At 39.9% G+C, this 17,164-nt stretch overlaps 1 protein-coding gene across 1 annotated transcript; it reads right to left on the bottom strand.

The window, feature by feature from the left end:
- Positions 1-2,055: 2,055 nt before the first annotated feature.
- LOC149170922 (uncharacterized) lies at positions 2,056-2,760 on the bottom strand. The gene has a single exon (XM_089425776.1). The coding sequence runs from the start codon at positions 2,689-2,691 to the stop codon at positions 2,056-2,058; it is 636 nt and encodes a 211-aa protein (XP_089281902.1). The 5' UTR covers positions 2,692-2,760.
- Between the last annotated feature and the right edge of the window lie 14,404 nt (positions 2,761-17,164).

Genomic DNA, 17,164 nt, shown 5'->3' with positions numbered 1-17,164 from the left:
TCCTCCTCTTAAATTTGCGCACTAGAGGTCTTCTTCCAAGAGCGCAGAGAAGTGCGAAGCTTGTTGTTCAAAATGACTCAACGCATGTCATATTTATATGCGTTCCATCCTTGGTTTACATGTGGGTGGCAGCCCCTTGGCCGAACCCCAAAATGCTCATAATACGCCCATAAACCACTTCTTCTACCATCAGCGATGCCTCAACGCAGCCTCCTACAAGTCGTAGTATAAAGGCCTCATTTGTTCCACGCACATTTCAAAGTGTCGTAATTCTGCTCACGGTATCGTCGCACCGAACTCGTACAAACGTCGCATTTCTTCTCGCATACTGCCGCACGCCCATTCAGCATGCCCCCGTCGTGCGCCCGCACGCCCGCCCGCGCCCTCGTGCACGACGACTTCGCCCAGCACCCGTCACCCAATCGCCCGGAGGCCTTACACCAACCTTGTCAGTCTCGCTCAATGGAACCTCACAAACATTCGCAAATTTAACAAATAATCACAGATACATACAGAGGTACACTAATCGATATACAATAACACAACACGTTCAAAGCTTTTCCATTTTCCTGATCTTCCCATAAGGCAATCAGGCCATTGAAGGGAGTCAGGCGAGAAGAGGCTCTTATAGTTCAAAAAAAATGGGGAAGAGTATTCATAGTTGTTAAACACACATGGATAGCTCAAACATATGAAAGATAAATCAGTGAGTGCATTTTTTATTACCATAAGATATACATTTATAGTACAACATATGACTCTTGGGTTTCAGATCCCAAGGTCTCTTGGACTCCTTTTGTCCATTCGACTTCCACACTAACCCTTTAGGATTAGGTGTCCAACATTCCCCCCCTTAATCCGAAGGGTTATGTATGAGTCCAAGAAAAGAGCTGTAATACAAAATGTGCAAAAAATACATGGAAGCACTAGGCTGAATGTGCTCTATGAAATGTTGGTATAAAGGGCAGTGGTTTAAGGATGACCACCAACACTGGAACGCTTAGTGCAGTTCCCAGAACTCTTCCAAAACTGGCAAGAAACTGAAGTTTTCTGCTAGAGGAAGTGTTCTCAATCTGTGATGGTTTAAGGATGACCAACGACTCTGGAATGCTTAATGCAATTCCTGGAACTCTTCCAAAACTGGCAAGAAGCTGGTGTCTTCTGCTAGAGGAAGTGTCATTAATCTGTGATGGTTTAAGGATGACCAACAACTCTGCTGGAACTCTTCCAAAACTGGCAAGAAGCTGGAGTCTTCTGCTAGAGGAAGTCCCAGATTGCCAACTGAAGGCATGTTCAGGCATCTTGTCTCTGGCTACAACTCTGAAACTGGTGTGGCAGGTTGTGGCTCAGGCTCGCTTGATGTGGCTTTGAAGCTTGTAGATGACCATCATTTCCCCCCCTGTCAGATACAAGGTGAGAAGATGGAGAAAACTCAACTGCAAGACTGTTCAATATTCTGGAACAAGTTCTGACGTGTGTTTGGAATATCTTCTTGGCTGTTGATGCCCATTGCCAAGAAGCGACCCATCCAAGATGAATCTCTGTTCTTGCAGGATGTTTGTTTTTGAAGCATCTGTTTGAAGAATGAGTGGTTTTATAACAATGCTTACATGGATGAAGATCAAAACAGTGATCTTTCAAATGGCCAACTCGGTCACAGTGTTGGCATTTCACAATCTGTTGTTGTTGTTGTTGCGGTGAAAGAGGAGTAGAATCTGGAACAGCTGAAACTGAACTGTCATAAGGAGCAAGTGAACTGTCATGAATGAATCCAGCACTTTGAAACTGAATGGGCTTAGCATAGTCTGGAATATGAAAGGACAAGTCCTTGTCATATCCAAGACCAGTTCTGTGCTTGTTGTGGACAAGCTGTTCCCAAGGTTTGATGATGGGCTTGGGAAGTGCAGACTGAACTTCTGCATCTGTATGTACAACGGCTGCTTTATTGGGCATTGGATCTGAAACATTATTGACTTGTTGTTGATAGGTGGTTGTTTCAATGTTCTGAACAAAAGCAGGTTCAGAATGATGTCTTCTTTTATGTAGCTCTTCTTGCTATAGCTGTGATTCAAGCTGCAAAAAGTCGATCTTTTCCTGCAGCAGGTTCATGATCTCCATTCCTGACCTGGACTCTTTCTTTTTCTCCATTAAAACTTGATTTAGCCTTTCCTGCAACTTGATATATTCCTTGTCTTTTTTCTTCATCTCGTGTAATTGTTGAGTCCGAACTTGTTGGTTGTCAATAACCATCCTTTGAAATTCATCACGCTCTTGTTGAAGCTTCTCAATTTGAGCCTTAAATGCAGCAGAAGCTTTTTGCTCCGAGCGTGTGAGTGGAGCAAGCTCTCGCTCTTTTGTGGCAACCAGGGCCTCTAGCCTCTCAACCTTGTACTCAAATCGGGACATATCTGACAGCAACCTTTGCCTCTGTTCATTAGACGATTCTCGAAACTTTATATCACGTTTCCGCTGCTGTATGAGAGCATATATGCAGTTGCAAGTGTGGGCAACTGAAACAGGATCGTTTGATAACAAATCCAGAGACGCTGGAAAGCCATATGTAACCAAGGTCTGATTCAAATACTTTATGCAATGCTCCAAATTGTGCACATCCGCAAATGTATATTCTCCTATACCGTATCCCAGCTCCATTGAAGACCTCAGATCCGCTTCCGTGTCACTCATTCCCATTCTTTAATTCTGGGGCTTAAGATTCGAGAGCAGTCGCGTGATCGAAACCAGGAGAATGCAGACAAAAGCAGATGTTATAAATGATCAACAACAAGAAGTTATAAACGATCAGAACCGGAGTTAAACATTTTTTTACTCTCAGAAAAACAATATATTACATAGTGCAGCGCTTCTGAATAAAGTACATTTGCTTTTGATCCAAACTGTGAAAAGAAGAACTGTGTGTTTGTTACAGCTGACAGTCAAAAAGGCACATGCATTAAACCCGTAAGTACATTCACGACCGCATATTTGCTCCAGTCACTCTCTCCGTTTTATCTGTCAAACACACATAAACAGAAGCACTGCTTTCAGGTTTCCCGTCAACGCCACCCCGTTTGTGCTGTTCGTTGCTTTCGTTGCCTAGCTGGTTGCCTAGTTTTTATTCAACCAAACCCTGGGGCTGCTTCGAGTGATTGAGAAAGGCCAGGTCACGCCATTGTTGCTCAACTTCTAAACTGCGATGACCATCGTCATTTTCTGCGAAAACACAAACAGGACCTAGCAATATTTCGGCCTGATATTGTTCACCAGGCTCTATTGGCAATTTTGGACAGCCCTCTTAACAAGTCTGGAAGGGTTAGTGCAGTATATGTGCAAACTCAGAAGAAAGTGCTTATACAAGTGAATCCCCATGTTCGTCTTCCAAGAACCTTCAAGCGGTTTTTCACTTCACCACCGGCGGCATACAAATCCATGACCCCACTACAACACTATTGAGAGATCCGTCATCATCGTCTTAAATCCAGCGTCCTCTATTTCTATCTGTGTGTAGCAGTCAACGGCTACACTCTGAAGCCACAACCAATATATATTTATTGGTTTTTTTTTTCATGTAGGGCTTAAACATATCAAGAGGCTTTCAGGTGATTCAGAATAAACAGGCCAAAACGAATCAGAGCATTCGCCATGAAACTCACACAACGCACACCCTGTTTAGCAGACGGCAAAATCAAATGTTTAAAGCATTTACAGTTCATGGAGTTATTATTCGTTGAATAAATGACACCATTGCGTTAGCAGTTTTCAGGGCGCACAATCTGGATTCCACCACAGCGTCTTCTCTCGCCAAGCGTTGCAGCAAACAAGACCTCCTACTTCTGCCCGAACCGCACAGAGGATGATTGTTGGAGCTTTAAGAAGCCAAGGGCTCACCAAAATTCCGCTGCGCCACTTCCGCTGGCTCACCAAAGGGGTGTTGAAATCGTTTGCTTTCCACGCCACATGCGAAGCGCTGGACTGTTGATTCAGCTTTAATTCTTCAAAAAACTTCTTTGTTATCTCTCGGCTGAGCAAAACACGTTCAGATGCATGTAACCCGAAAATAGTGTTCAAACGCTTCAACGGATGTATAGTGCGCAGTCTTCATGACACCTCTGTCCTGATGACTGAGCGCAGCAGAAAACACATCTTCATGACACCTCTGTCCTGATGACTGAGCGCAGCAGAAAACGGATGCGCAGAGATTCAATGAGGTGCAGGGAATCAGGCAGAGGACAGAGCGCTAGGAGGTGCAGAGAATCACGTAGAGTACAGATGCGTTATATGGCAGAGGCAGCATGTCAGGAGCGCTGGAATTTATGGGAGAGAACGTTTCGATTCTAGAACTGATAGAATGTTTTGATTACAACAGCCACTGAATGGTCTCCAGCAGCGTAACGCACCATTACACTCATGAACCGCACCATATACCATTCAAATGATTTAAAAACAAGGCAATATCAAGCATCAACCATTCAAATGTTATTATTCAAAAGCATTCCAACGAACATATATACCAGCATATAATCGGTCTTCAAAATATATTTGCCATCACCATCTTACATATACAACCAGTGTATAATCGATGCGTAGGTTTACACAGGCCACAAAAAACAAGTGGCTCACAAAGGATTGAGCAGATTATGAACGTACTGGCTCTGATACCATGTTAAACACACATGGACAGCTCAAACATATGAAAGATAAATCAGTGAGTGCATTTTTTATTACCATAAGATATACATTTATAGTACAACATATGACTCTTGGGTTTCAGATCCCAAGGTCTCTTGGACTCCTTTTGTCCATTCGACTTCCACACTAACCCTTTAGGATTAGGTGTCCAACAATAGTTCACAGATTACGCACAAAAATAATTAATATATTTCATACAAAGCCAAACTACAAGTCACATAAATAATGCTCATGAAATCCAAAATATTCCAAACTAGGAAAATATTGTTGAAAAAATCTCTCAACAAAACTCTAACAACCAATCACCCAATCCTACTTATATACTAAAATAAGCATTATTCCAAATAAAACTATATATATTAAATTAAGCATTACTAAAGTAAAACTATACTATAAGATTACATATGAAGAAAAACTAGATTTGAGAGGACAATAATTGCACTATTTAGTTATAAGTTAAAACAAAAATGAGTTAAAAATAGAAGTTTTCTTTATTATTATTAAATTTTATTTATCGTAATAAAAGTATTTTTCTAATTATTTTGAATTACAATTATGATATTATAATGAAATTGAAATTAAAAATAGATTTATTTGCTAAAAATGCTATGAAAATTTAAATTATATGTTTTTATTATTAATCTCTATAAAATATTATAAATTTACATAAATTTGTATAAAGTTTATATTAAAGTTGAAAAAATAATAATGTAAAATAAGAATAAATATTTCTAAGTTTTATATGAAAATAGCTAGATAAAATATATTTAAAATATTAATGTTGTAAAAATAAAACTATTGATATATAAATAATATGACAAAAGTTTGGATTCACAAACTTTGTGAAATTTAAAATTCTAATTAAACAAAATATTAATATAAAATATGTGTTTTTAAAAATAACTAAAAATAGATCATTCACTTTAATTTTAAAAATTAACTAATAAAATTAAATAAAATCAATCACTTTAATTTTAAAAATAAACTAATAAAACTATTTTTTTTAATAATAAAATAAATAAATTTCTATTTAATATAATTTCATTATGTAAACCATCATTATTAAAGAAATAAATTTCTATCTCATAGAAATTTCATTATGTAAAATCATGATTATAAAAATGAATAAAAATCACATTTCTTATAAATTACAAATGGTTAATAGGTATATGAATAATATTTCTTTAACTATAAATATATGGTTAATAGGTATATGAAATATATCTATATATATTTCATTCATACGTATATGATTAATATTATTTTTAAATATAAATATAATTTTTATTTTGAAATATGTTATGGAAAATAATTTTATAATATATAATATTTAGATAATTTATTTCCATGTAAATTTATAAAATTGAATGGTTAATTATTTTAAAAAAATGTATTTTGGTAGAAGTATTTGTGAATGATGTCTCTTTTATGATGACTTTGTATTGTCTTTTTGGCTTGATTAGTGCTAAAAAGAAAATGAGCATTGCAAAGATAAGAACTAATTCTCATGAGCTTAGAAGTGAAACTAGATGTTGGTCAATTACCAAAACACCTTGGGGCAAAACAGTATATCCTCTTTCTGATACTAAGATGGTTGAATATGAAAAACACTTTCTCTTGGATTACTCAACTCTTACTTATATTTGTTCTCATTTCCAAATCCTTTATAACACTACAACCATAGGAAAGTCAACAAAACTATAGTTATCTAAGCGCCTTTCTCTATCTTTTTTTTTATCATATATATAAAATATTTAAAATTTCTATTAATCTTTTACTTTATTAGTGTTCAATAAACCACATTTGTCTCAATAAACATTAATCATCATCACCATTATTTATTTTTCAACCTAGATGATTTTAAATTAAATTTATTTTATTTAATTATTTTTCAACTTTTAATATAATTTTGTAATGAAAATAAGTGAAATAATTTGAATTAATAAAATATTTAATTTTATATATTAAAAATTTAAAATTAAAATAACTTTAAAATGTCATTTATGATACGATGGAACTTGTGGTCATCTTTCTAATAAAAAATATTATTACCATTACCAATGAATAAATTTAACATTAACAAATTTACAAGTTATTTTCAAATATTATTTATGTTTGGTTATCATTATTATTAAAGAATTATATATTTTAAAAGATTATAGTTAATAAAAATTTCCTTACTTTTAAAAATTTTCTATACCTCTTAGAAGCCATTGAAAATGATAGAGTTAATGATATCTACATTAAAAAAGAAAAGGAAAATAATGTTCGGCAATAAATAATCATACTTTAAATATTAATTTAATTTAATATAATAATTATGATTGTATTTCAAATTAAATTTATTTTTGAAATTATATATATATATATATATATATATATATATATATATATATATATATTAATTTTTTTTATTAAAAATACATATTAATTATTAATAATATCATATATGTATGTATATATAATACTATATTATATGATATAGAGATAACTGTAAAAAACAGTAAATGGAAAGAAATTTCGATTGATAAAATATTCTAATTAATTGATATTAAAAATAATAATTAAAATTTACGAAATCTTTTTGATAATTTCTTGGTTCTCTTTTCAAGTTCAAGAAATATAATGTGGATTCTTACTCTCATGCATGATAGTACTTAGGGTAATTATCAGATGGATTTAGGGTGAGACTCTTGTATCTCTTAGATTGGTGGGATGCTCCTGATTTCAGTTGATATGAATCACTTCCAATTTGAAAAATTTGATCTTTTCAAGGTAGGAAATTTCTGTTATGTCACACTAAATTGGTTCTATGTAGTTCCTTTCCAACAAATTCACGTCGAAAATTCTTAGATTCCATGGAGTCATCTTGGTTATATGCTTTGCCTCACTTAGGGTAATCCCATTCTTCATCAAACTCTATGTTTTCCTAGTTTTTATGCATATTGGTGAGTTAAATTGCTTCATTTTCATATTTTGGACTCACCTTTCTTTACAGAGTACCACAATTGAAATCAATCTCCTATGCCTTGTGTATCCTTGGTGGCTCTCTTTCCATATTGGTTCAGTCTTCTCTTTGGATCTTTTTTTCATCTAACATCTTTGATTCGTTTCGGGCTTCCTCTACTTCATCTAATCTTAACCCCTCCCAATCCTTTTTTATTCACTCCACTATGTGGCTCAATCCTACATCCCTCTCTTGTGTCAACCTTTGTCAGCTCTTTATTAATCTTGTCACCTAGTTAACTACGTCATGTGGGTGTTTTATTGTCACTCATTCTAGGCAAGGAACGATATGCTCCTTTGCCTTCAATTCGATTGATAACAACATTTTTTCCACTTCTAGTTGTGTGCCCAAGTACAAATGTGAGAATCCTTGGCTTTCTATAAGGACATGTTTCCTAAAATATTTGGTCGAGAGATTGAGAGAATTGAAGATGAGGTTCACTATGAGATTCATTGTACTCCTAAGCATCATGTCAATGCATGCACTAAGGATTAGATTCACAACACTTGCATTTCCACACACTCACGATCCTTAAGCCATATTCAAGCTACCAATATTTACTGGTATAAAAAACAAATTCTAGGCCATGTCCTCACTCACAACAACAATAGACAGTAGGAAAATGACATAATATTTGTAGAATTGGAGGAGAAACTTTAAGGGATTGATCATAAGCTAGACATCCTTTTCGACAGGGAAATTAACCACTCTCACTCCTTCGAGGGGAATCGTTCTCAACACACTTCAAAACCAGCTAACTAGGATCAATAATCTTTACACATTATTGGTTTTTGGACATTAGATTTTATAAAGATCTCTGCACATCTAGAATATTTCTTGATACTTTCACTTTATGTGTAAGTTTTTCTGTCTATCAAATGTTGTAGTTAAAAGGGGTTTATATAACCTCAAGACACTGAATCATAAATTAGTTTGGTTTCCCACTAGGCATAGCAAGATTTTTTTGGACAATGTAGCTCTTCCCCATAGTAATATCAAGTGACTTACTTATTAAAAAAAAAAACAGAACAAAATAATACATTTTCAAACAACTCCAAATAAAATATCGGAAAGGTCTACCTACACTTTACCATTAAATTTCATTGTTGAAATTGTTTAATTTCCTTCTCACATATTGAAATGCAATGTAAGAGTATAAAATAAATAACAAATATGACACATTGAAATAGGATGGATGAATTTAATATGTTTAAAGAAGTTTTATACAATAAATTCAAGTTAGCCATTTGGAATTTTTTTTTAGCTATACATAATTATTCTTTTGAAATAAGTTGAAAAGTAAAAATTTATGCGTGTAATTCAGTGGCATAACTGACATGTCGAGGTTCATTGAATCTATGAGTTCTTTAAATATATATTAAGAAAATATTATTCCCTAAACAATTTATGAATCTTTATACTGAGATATATGAAGAGGTACAACAAATTTAGATTAGATTTTTTTTATCAACGTACCTTATTTTTCTTCAATGGTGGTGTTATGAATGGAGATGAGTATGGGTTATTGTGCCCACCATCCTCAGTGTTTTATTGTTGCATTGATGTAAGGTGTACACACTTGGAATTCCACATGTAGGAGCATGCAACCCTCAAGTTGGTGTTGGGATTATGAAAGGATATGAACAAGGTGAAAGGAATTTGTATAAGTTGGGGCGAGGAAACTGCAAGTCCCTTGTCGCTCTATTGTAGTAGTTTTGTAGTATGCAATCATGTTGATTCTCTAGTTAAGAGATTTATTCTACGGCTTTGATAGTGTCGTCATTCCATAAACCTTGTTGGGGGAGGGTTTCTACCTTAGAAGGAAGAGTGGGAGTCTCGAGAAAATTTCTTGTTTACAAAAAGAAGTGTTAAGATTTGTACATTTTTTATGGTCTTTCCTACTTTAAATCAGTTATGCCTATGTAGTCCTTGTGAAAAGATAATAATTCAGGGTTTAGTGTCTCAGCTATTAAATTTCTTTTGAATTCTTAGAATTGGGTCTATTGTGACTGTTGGGTCCCCATAATATTAGTGATTACCCCATTACTATTGTAGTTATACCCCTTATTAATATTTTTGTGCCCCTATTGCCCCCATATTGTTATTACTGTGCCCCATAGAATCTCTCTATTGTTATTTTTGTGGCTTTATATTTTTTTTTTCTCGGTAACAAGACTAATCTATTAAATATGTACAGAGTGCAAAAATACATCAGGTAGGACCAGTATGTTCTTGCCCTCTAAGGGCACCAGACATAGACAAAAAACTAAGACTGACAAAGACCCAGACATAATTCCCTGTAGCAAGCCCACGCAGGGGTGATTCCATGAAGTACCAAGACTGTCCAAAGACGGAAGCCCGCGCAGGGGTCATAGACAAAAAGAACTGTTCAAGTCTTCCCACGCAGGGGAAACAGTAAGTACTCTCATCATTAACACAAAAAACCAACAGCTTAGACATCCTAAAAAAACATTGACTGAACCAACAACAAACCAGGAGGCGGCGACTGAGCCTGGAGCAACCTGGTGGAGCAAGGGCGCCAGCGTGATTAATCATTCGGCTCATCAGGTTGCTCTTCCACAATTGGGCACCAGCCGTAGTAATTCGGCTCATCTTCAGTCGGCATGGTTGCTTCCGCTTCCCCAGTAGTCGCAATAGGAGCATTTTGGGAATGCTTGGAATTTTCCTCGACGGTGGCCCGGCTTTTTTCTTCCTGCTCCAACTCAGCTATCCCTTGCTCCCTGGCTTCTATGGGGTCATCCACCTCAGGAGGATTCTCGATGAATAGAATGGAGACGTGTGCACTGATACTCGGGTTTGCCGTAGAGCTGGTGAAGTTAAAAATAGTGGAGCCAAAAGCTGGCAAGGAGGCCGAGCTGGATGACCCAGCATCCATATGTTGGCCTGAGTGCAGGGGAGTGGCTCCAATGGAGCTTATCAGATTACAGTGGCAGCAATGCCTCGAATCCTCTCTCACAGGTCTGCTCGAGCCCCTACCTCTAGAAGAACCACGACGGCTCAGCAACCTCTGTCTGGGTCTCACCATACTGGGATGGGACTCCCTACCAACTGCCAAGTGAACCAGACTGTCGATTACCAGGACCAGCTCCGTAATGGACTCAACCGTCTGAGAGGGGACCTCTTCAGCGTCAAAGAGGCCAGCCAAATGCAACACGACCAATATTCCTTGCTCAGAACCGGATATATGCTCTTCATCGTCACCTACCCACCTCGAATTCCCATCCGCCATAACTGCAGCTATGCTCTGGTTCGAGTGCTCTCTCCGGGCATTCACTGCTGCCGTCCTCAGTCCCTTCGAATTAAACCAGGAATGAACTCGCCGTCCTCTCGCATGGAGCGCCACGTGATGCCCATGGATCGGCATGTGGCCAGCTTCCAACTCCCGTCCCATCGCTTTAAACACCCGCATCCGGGGGAGTTGCCTCCATTTGGACCAGTCGAGAGCATTCTTGGGCTTCCTCATTCGATAATATGTCATTCGGCTCTCCTGTAATTAGAGAGTGATTACCTCCCACTCCAACATTGGCCATGTAGTCCGCTATCTTATTTCCCTCCCTCTTTGTATGGGTGAAGATGATAGCTCTGTTGCTTTGAAGCTTCTGTTCTATTGCCTCCAAACGAGCCTCTAACCTCCAGCTGGTTGCTACTTTTTTGGCTTGTGATCGGTTTAGGATTTTTTTTGCCATGTTGATGAGAATTTGGGAGTCTCCTTCAACTTCCAGAGGATAGAGGTGTAGCTCCCCTGCGAGCTGAAGACCTTGCCATAACCCTTCCAATTCAGCAGAGTTGTTGGTGTCCCAACCTATGCTTCCATAGAAGAGTGTCATGGGAGTCCCTTCGTGATTTCTGATGATTCCCCCAAAGCCTGCTAATCCAGGATTCCCTTTTGAGGCTCCATCAAAGTTGAGTTTGAAAGTATGCTTTGGCGGAGGCTTCCATTCAATTTGTTTATCCATGCTGTTTGCAGGGGGATTCTGCTGGTACGTGTCGTTGGTGCATCTGATCTGCCAATTGTCCATAATAGCTTTCTCATTGTCTAGGGTAGGCCAATCCTCCTTCTTCCATGATCTTATCATCAGAGTTTCTTGGATATTTTTGCAAATCATATGCCAGATTGTGTCCATCGAGGAGCGTTGATTTTTGAAGATGTGCTTGTTTCGCTCCTTCCATATACTCCATATGATTAGCCCGGGAATCAATTGCCAGAGATGATTGAGGATGTTGCTCTTGTACGGGTCCTTTTGCCACTGTCGTATGGAATTCGTAATTTCAGCTTCAAGTCGGCATCTCTTTTGGCATCGAAAGCTCGCTTTCTCCCATAGTTGGTTGGCTAGAGGACAAGAGTCCAACAAGTGTTGGAGCGTTTCCTCATGGGCGCAGCAGTTAACGCATATGGAGGGTCCGTGGAAATTTCTTCTTCGGAGCTTGTCCCAAGTTAGGATTCTCTGATGCCCTACCAGCCAGAGAAAATGACAGATCTTGGGCCACGAGCCTGAGTTCCATATTTGGCCCCAGATCGGGTCCTGAGGTGCAGCGTCATTGCAAATAATTTTATAAGCTTCAGACGTGGTGAACGCTCCCTTTGGTAGATATCCCCATCTTAAGATATCTTCCCTTTCGTCACATCTGATTTTTCTTTTGCTGAGCTCCGTTTCCAATGCTGTGGATGTCTGGCGATTATCATTTGAGAGGATTTGGGTGCCTGGTTTCCAGGTTCTGAAACCTTTCTCCACATCCTGGGTCCAAAAGTGCCTGATTTTGACCAGCTGTGTTTCCTCCTCCAGATGATGTATAGGCTGGTTCAGAGCATTGCTGAGGGTGGGCATTTGATTCCATGCGTCCGTCCAGAATCTGGCGTTGTTGCCATTTCTTACCTCCCAGAAGCTGTGCTTCTGGATCATTTTATAATGTTCCTTGGCAGCATTCCAAATTAACGAACCTTTGCTACAGGGTTCCAATCTGATAAGCTCTTCTTGGGGTCGCTGGTTTGCATATTTTGCTGTCCATAAAGTGACCCATGGCTTGCCTGCATTGGTGAGCCATTGCCACCAGATCTTGGCTCCCATGATGGAATTGCTGTGCTCCAGATCCCTTAGTCCAATTCCTCCTTTTGCCTTTGTCTTGCAAACTGTGCTCCATTTTACTAGAGCCCACTTGCGATTGGTTGCATTGCTCCCCCAAAGGAAATTTCTCTGAATTTTCCTTAGTCTTTTTAGGACCCATTTAGGCGCTGCCAAGATGGAAAAGAGGTACAGCGGCATAGCTTGAAGGATAGCTTTAATAAGAACCACCCGGCTGACAAGGTTCAGGGTTCTATGAGTCCATTGATTGAGTCGAGATTCAAGCTTTTCAATTAAATTGCGCCAGGAGGAATGAGTGATGGCTGAGGTAGTGAGGGGAGCTCCAAGATATTTTGAGGGGAGGGTGGCCAAAGGGAATCCCAGGATGCGGATTATGGTCGTCTTGACTACTGGAGGAGTGTTGAAAAAGAAGATCTGCGATTTGGAGCAGTTGATATTGGTTCCTGAGGCTTCTGAGAAATCAGTGAGGACTGCTTTGAAAGCTGAGGCTTCTTGAACAGATGGGTACCCAAACAACATCGTATCATCAACAAATTGCTAATGGGAGGTAGCTGGCAGGTGTTGTATGGAGATACCCTTAAGCTGGTGCATGTGGAGAGCATTCTTAATGTGACGTCCCAGTCCCTCAGCCATCAAAACAAAGAGGAAGGGGGAGAGTGGGTCACCTTGCCTGATACCTCGGGAGGGAGAGAAGGGGTGAGAGGGGATCCAATTTACTAGGATGGAGAAGCTAGAAGAGGAGATAAGGCTCATAACCTAGCGAACCCAAGTGGGGTTGAAACCAAAAGCAGATAGCATTTGTTGAATATAGTTCCAACTGAGTTTGTCAAAAGCCTTGGAAAGATCCAGTTTAAGGAGCATACCTTCCTGCTTTGAATGCTTGAGAGTATGTGCAATCTCATGTGTATGGATGATTCCATCTAAAATCTGTCTTCCTTCAACATAGCCTGATTGTTCCGGCGAGATGAGCATTGGTAGGAGGGGCTTTAGCCTGTTTGCGATGACTTTAGAAATGACCTTGTATATGACATTGCATAGTGCTATGGGCCGAAATTTATCCGGTTTGAGCGCATCCTCTTCTTTTGGAATCAGGGCAATGAAGGTGGTGTTGAGCGAGGGAAGCAGCCAATGAGCAACTCTCGACTCCTCCACCACCTCCCATACTTCCATCTTAATCAAATCCCAGAACCTGTGAAAGAAAGTAGTGGTGAAGCCATCCGGGCCGGGAGCTTTTCCATCTTTGAGCTGGGTCATTGCATTGTCTACTTCCTGCATTTGAATTGGGCTTAGGAGGAGTTCATTATGCTCTTCTGTGACTAATTTTGGTATATGGCGGGTAATTCTTTCAATTGCTGGATTTCTGTTGATGTCAGGTTCTTGGTGGACCTGCTTGAAGTGTTCGAGGAGAGTGTTTTCGATTTCCTCATGCTGCTCGACCTTTTCTCCTCCTGGTTTTTGAATGTATGGGATATTGTTGCCCATTCTGCATTGCACTATTGTTCTATGAAAAAATTTTGTATTTCTTTCTCCCTCTTTGAGCCATCTGATTCTTGATTTCTGTTTCCATTATATCTCCTCCTGCCTTCTTCTTTCTTCTAGCTGAGTGTGGATGCTCTGTTCCTGTGCGAGAGTACGCTCGGTATGCCCGCATGTACTTATTTCTCTTTGCAGTTCCTCCAGTGCTTTTTGAAGATCATTTTGCTCCTTGAATATGTTTCCAAAGGTCACTCTGTTCCATCTTTTGAGGCAGAGCTTTAGATGTTTGAGTTTCTGTTGAAACTGAAACATTTTGGAGCCTTCTTGAGGGCGGAAGGAGGTCCATGTGGAGTTGACGAAGTCTCTGAGAGTGGGATGAGTGAACCAAAACTCCTCAAAACGGAAGGGTCTTCGCGTTTTATTGCCTGGGCGTTGCCATTGGAGGGCAATCGGCCAGTGATCAGAGCCCGAGTGAGGTAGAATGGCCACCGAGAAATCCCCCCCTAAGTGGATCGAGTTATCTGAAATGAGAAAGCGATCCAGCTTGGAGGCTATTTGATGAGGGCCTGTTCTGCGATTACTCCACGTGAAAGTGCCGTTGCAAAACTGTAAATCTATCAATGATGCATTCTGAATAAAGTTTTTGAAGTAGGTGTTTTCCTGCTCCAGCTTGTTTCTACCTCCGATCTTCTCCTCTGATTTTGTGATCATATTATAATCCCCTCCCGCAATCCATAGAGGGTGCTTGCGATTGGCGTTGAGGACTTCTAAAGTGTGGAGGAGAGCCATTTTTTCCTTTTCTTCCTGAGGGAAGTAAACATTCGAGAGATTCCCATGAATATTTGTGCCGACTATGTGGAAGGTAGCCTGAATGAGATTGTGTGAGGCATGGAAGTCCGACAGAGTAAGGGCTTGAGAGTTCCATGCAATGGCTAATCCCCCTGAAGCGCCCGATGCATCTACAACGACTGATTGACAACCTGACCATGCTTTGGAGAAGATTATTTCTATAGTATTGCTATTACATTTTGTTTCCTGGAAAAAGAAAATTTGTGGCTTTTCCAATTTAATCATATTTTTAAGCATTCTGAGCTTTCCTGGGCCGTTGAGCCCCCTTAGGTTCCATGAGATGAGCTTCATGATTCACTATTGGAGGAGGGCTTGTAGTACTTCGTAAGCTTAGCATACTTACCGGAGTCCACCAGAATCTTTCCGAGCGCGATTGTTCTTTGGAGGTCTATTCTTCTTCCTCTTTTTTTGAAGTCTTTTGGGGTTTGACTAAGATCCCAGTGACTGCCTGGCTGAATGCCAAGCTGATTTTGATAGTAGGCCCTGGAAATGACCATTTCCAGTTTGTCCAGCTGTAGTTCTGGAATACTTTCATATGCTTTTATCTTGCATGCTGCTTCCATTTCAAGTATGTCTAAACCATATAGATCTATACTTTCCGGCTCTTCCTCCATTTGCTGCGCCTGATTGTCTTCTTCTGCGGGAATACTCGGATCCTGGGCCAGAGGATCCATCAACCTCCATTTCGTTATCTTTGTCTTGTTGCTTCTCTTCGCTCTCCACAATGAGGATAGGGGGATCTTTGGAGGAGTGGGATTTGGATGGGTGGGCCTCGGGATGTGGCTGTGAAGAGGAAGAGGGGTGGTCAGAACTTGGAGGGGGGGAGGTGGTGTGCTCATCCGAGATATTAGCCAGGATTCCAAAGCTGTTCCTGACTGAATGGTCAGGGCCTGAATGTTCAGGGCCTGTATTCGATTTGGGTTTCTTCCCTATGGGTGGTTTTTTGTGCGCTCTCCTGCAAGTTGGGGCTTTGGTGAAGCCATCATTGGGCTGTGATTCAGAGGGTGAAGGGACTTTGTCTTGAACATTCAGGGGGCAGTCTCTAAATAGATGCCCTATGGCATGGCATTTACGGCAGCGAAACGGAACATGTTCATAGTCTAAAGGTTGAATCCACTCATTATCACGGTGAGAGAGACTTATCGATTCCGGCAGGGCTTTGTCCAGACGCATGAGGACGCATAAGCGGGCGTAGGATGTGAATCTTCAGAGTTTCGTTTCTTCAGCAGTCCTAATATATTCCCCTTAGCCATTTCCTATGTTTTTCAGAATGTTCTCATCCCAATATTCGTCTGGTAATCCATAAAGTCTTATCCAGACTGGTGCCCATGTAAGATTCTCCTGATCTGGGTTGAATCTGGGACCCCAATCCCTCAGATATAGGCCCGCAGAATTAAAGAAATAAGGACCCTCAACCAGGATTCTATATTTATCTTCCAGACAAAAAAAGATTGCTGTGAAGAATCCTTTTGGGCCTAACTGCAGTGTTACATCTCCCTTAGGTTTCCACTTTGCGGCAATCCAACTGTACAGGGCTTTCTCCGTCGGCCAAAACCCTATGAACTTCCTGATGAGTGCATGGTCAGTCATATATTGGATTCGGGCTTCTATTATTTCCCCTGGCAGTTCGATTCTGGGTCGATCTGTGGCTATTGGTTTGCATGTAGTTGAAGAGACCTTTTGAGTACCCTCTGATGGGGTTGGCTTCCCTGTCTCTCCATTTACCTTGTCTTTCAGGTTCTCTTTTCCTTTGTGTTCATTCTGGCGCAAGATTTCTGGATTGATGACGTTCTCATGGATTGATCCAAATCGGATTGATCTCTCATTGTGTTGCTGTACTACATGTACACTGGGGGAGGTTGCAGAAGCCCCCCCCTTGGGGTCTCCCATGTGTCCTGCGCCTTTTCCTCGTTGGTTTTGAAGAGCCTGCGTAGGTCGTCAGGTCCTTGCTGGTAATCTGCACCGAACAGTCTGTGCCGTCTGAGCACACAGCCAAACCCTAGCCGCAGTCGCCAGAGCCGTAGTCGCTAGAATACCCTACCCC

Source organism: Pinus tabuliformis, chromosome 4_2 (assembly GCF_031772625.1).
Source record: "Pinus tabuliformis cultivar Carrire ecotype Pingquan chromosome 4_2, CPIR1, whole genome shotgun sequence".
Classification (NCBI taxonomy): Eukaryota; Viridiplantae; Streptophyta; class Pinopsida; order Pinales; family Pinaceae; genus Pinus; species Pinus tabuliformis.
Note: the sequence above shows the minus strand (reverse complement) of the source record. Positions and strands in the feature narration are given on the sequence as shown.

What these genes read in the sequence shown, in the direction of transcription:
- LOC149170922 (XM_089425776.1), bottom strand. Translation starts at nt 2,691, where the DNA reads ATGGGAATGAGTGACACGGAAGCGGATCTGAGGTCTTCAATGGAGCTG.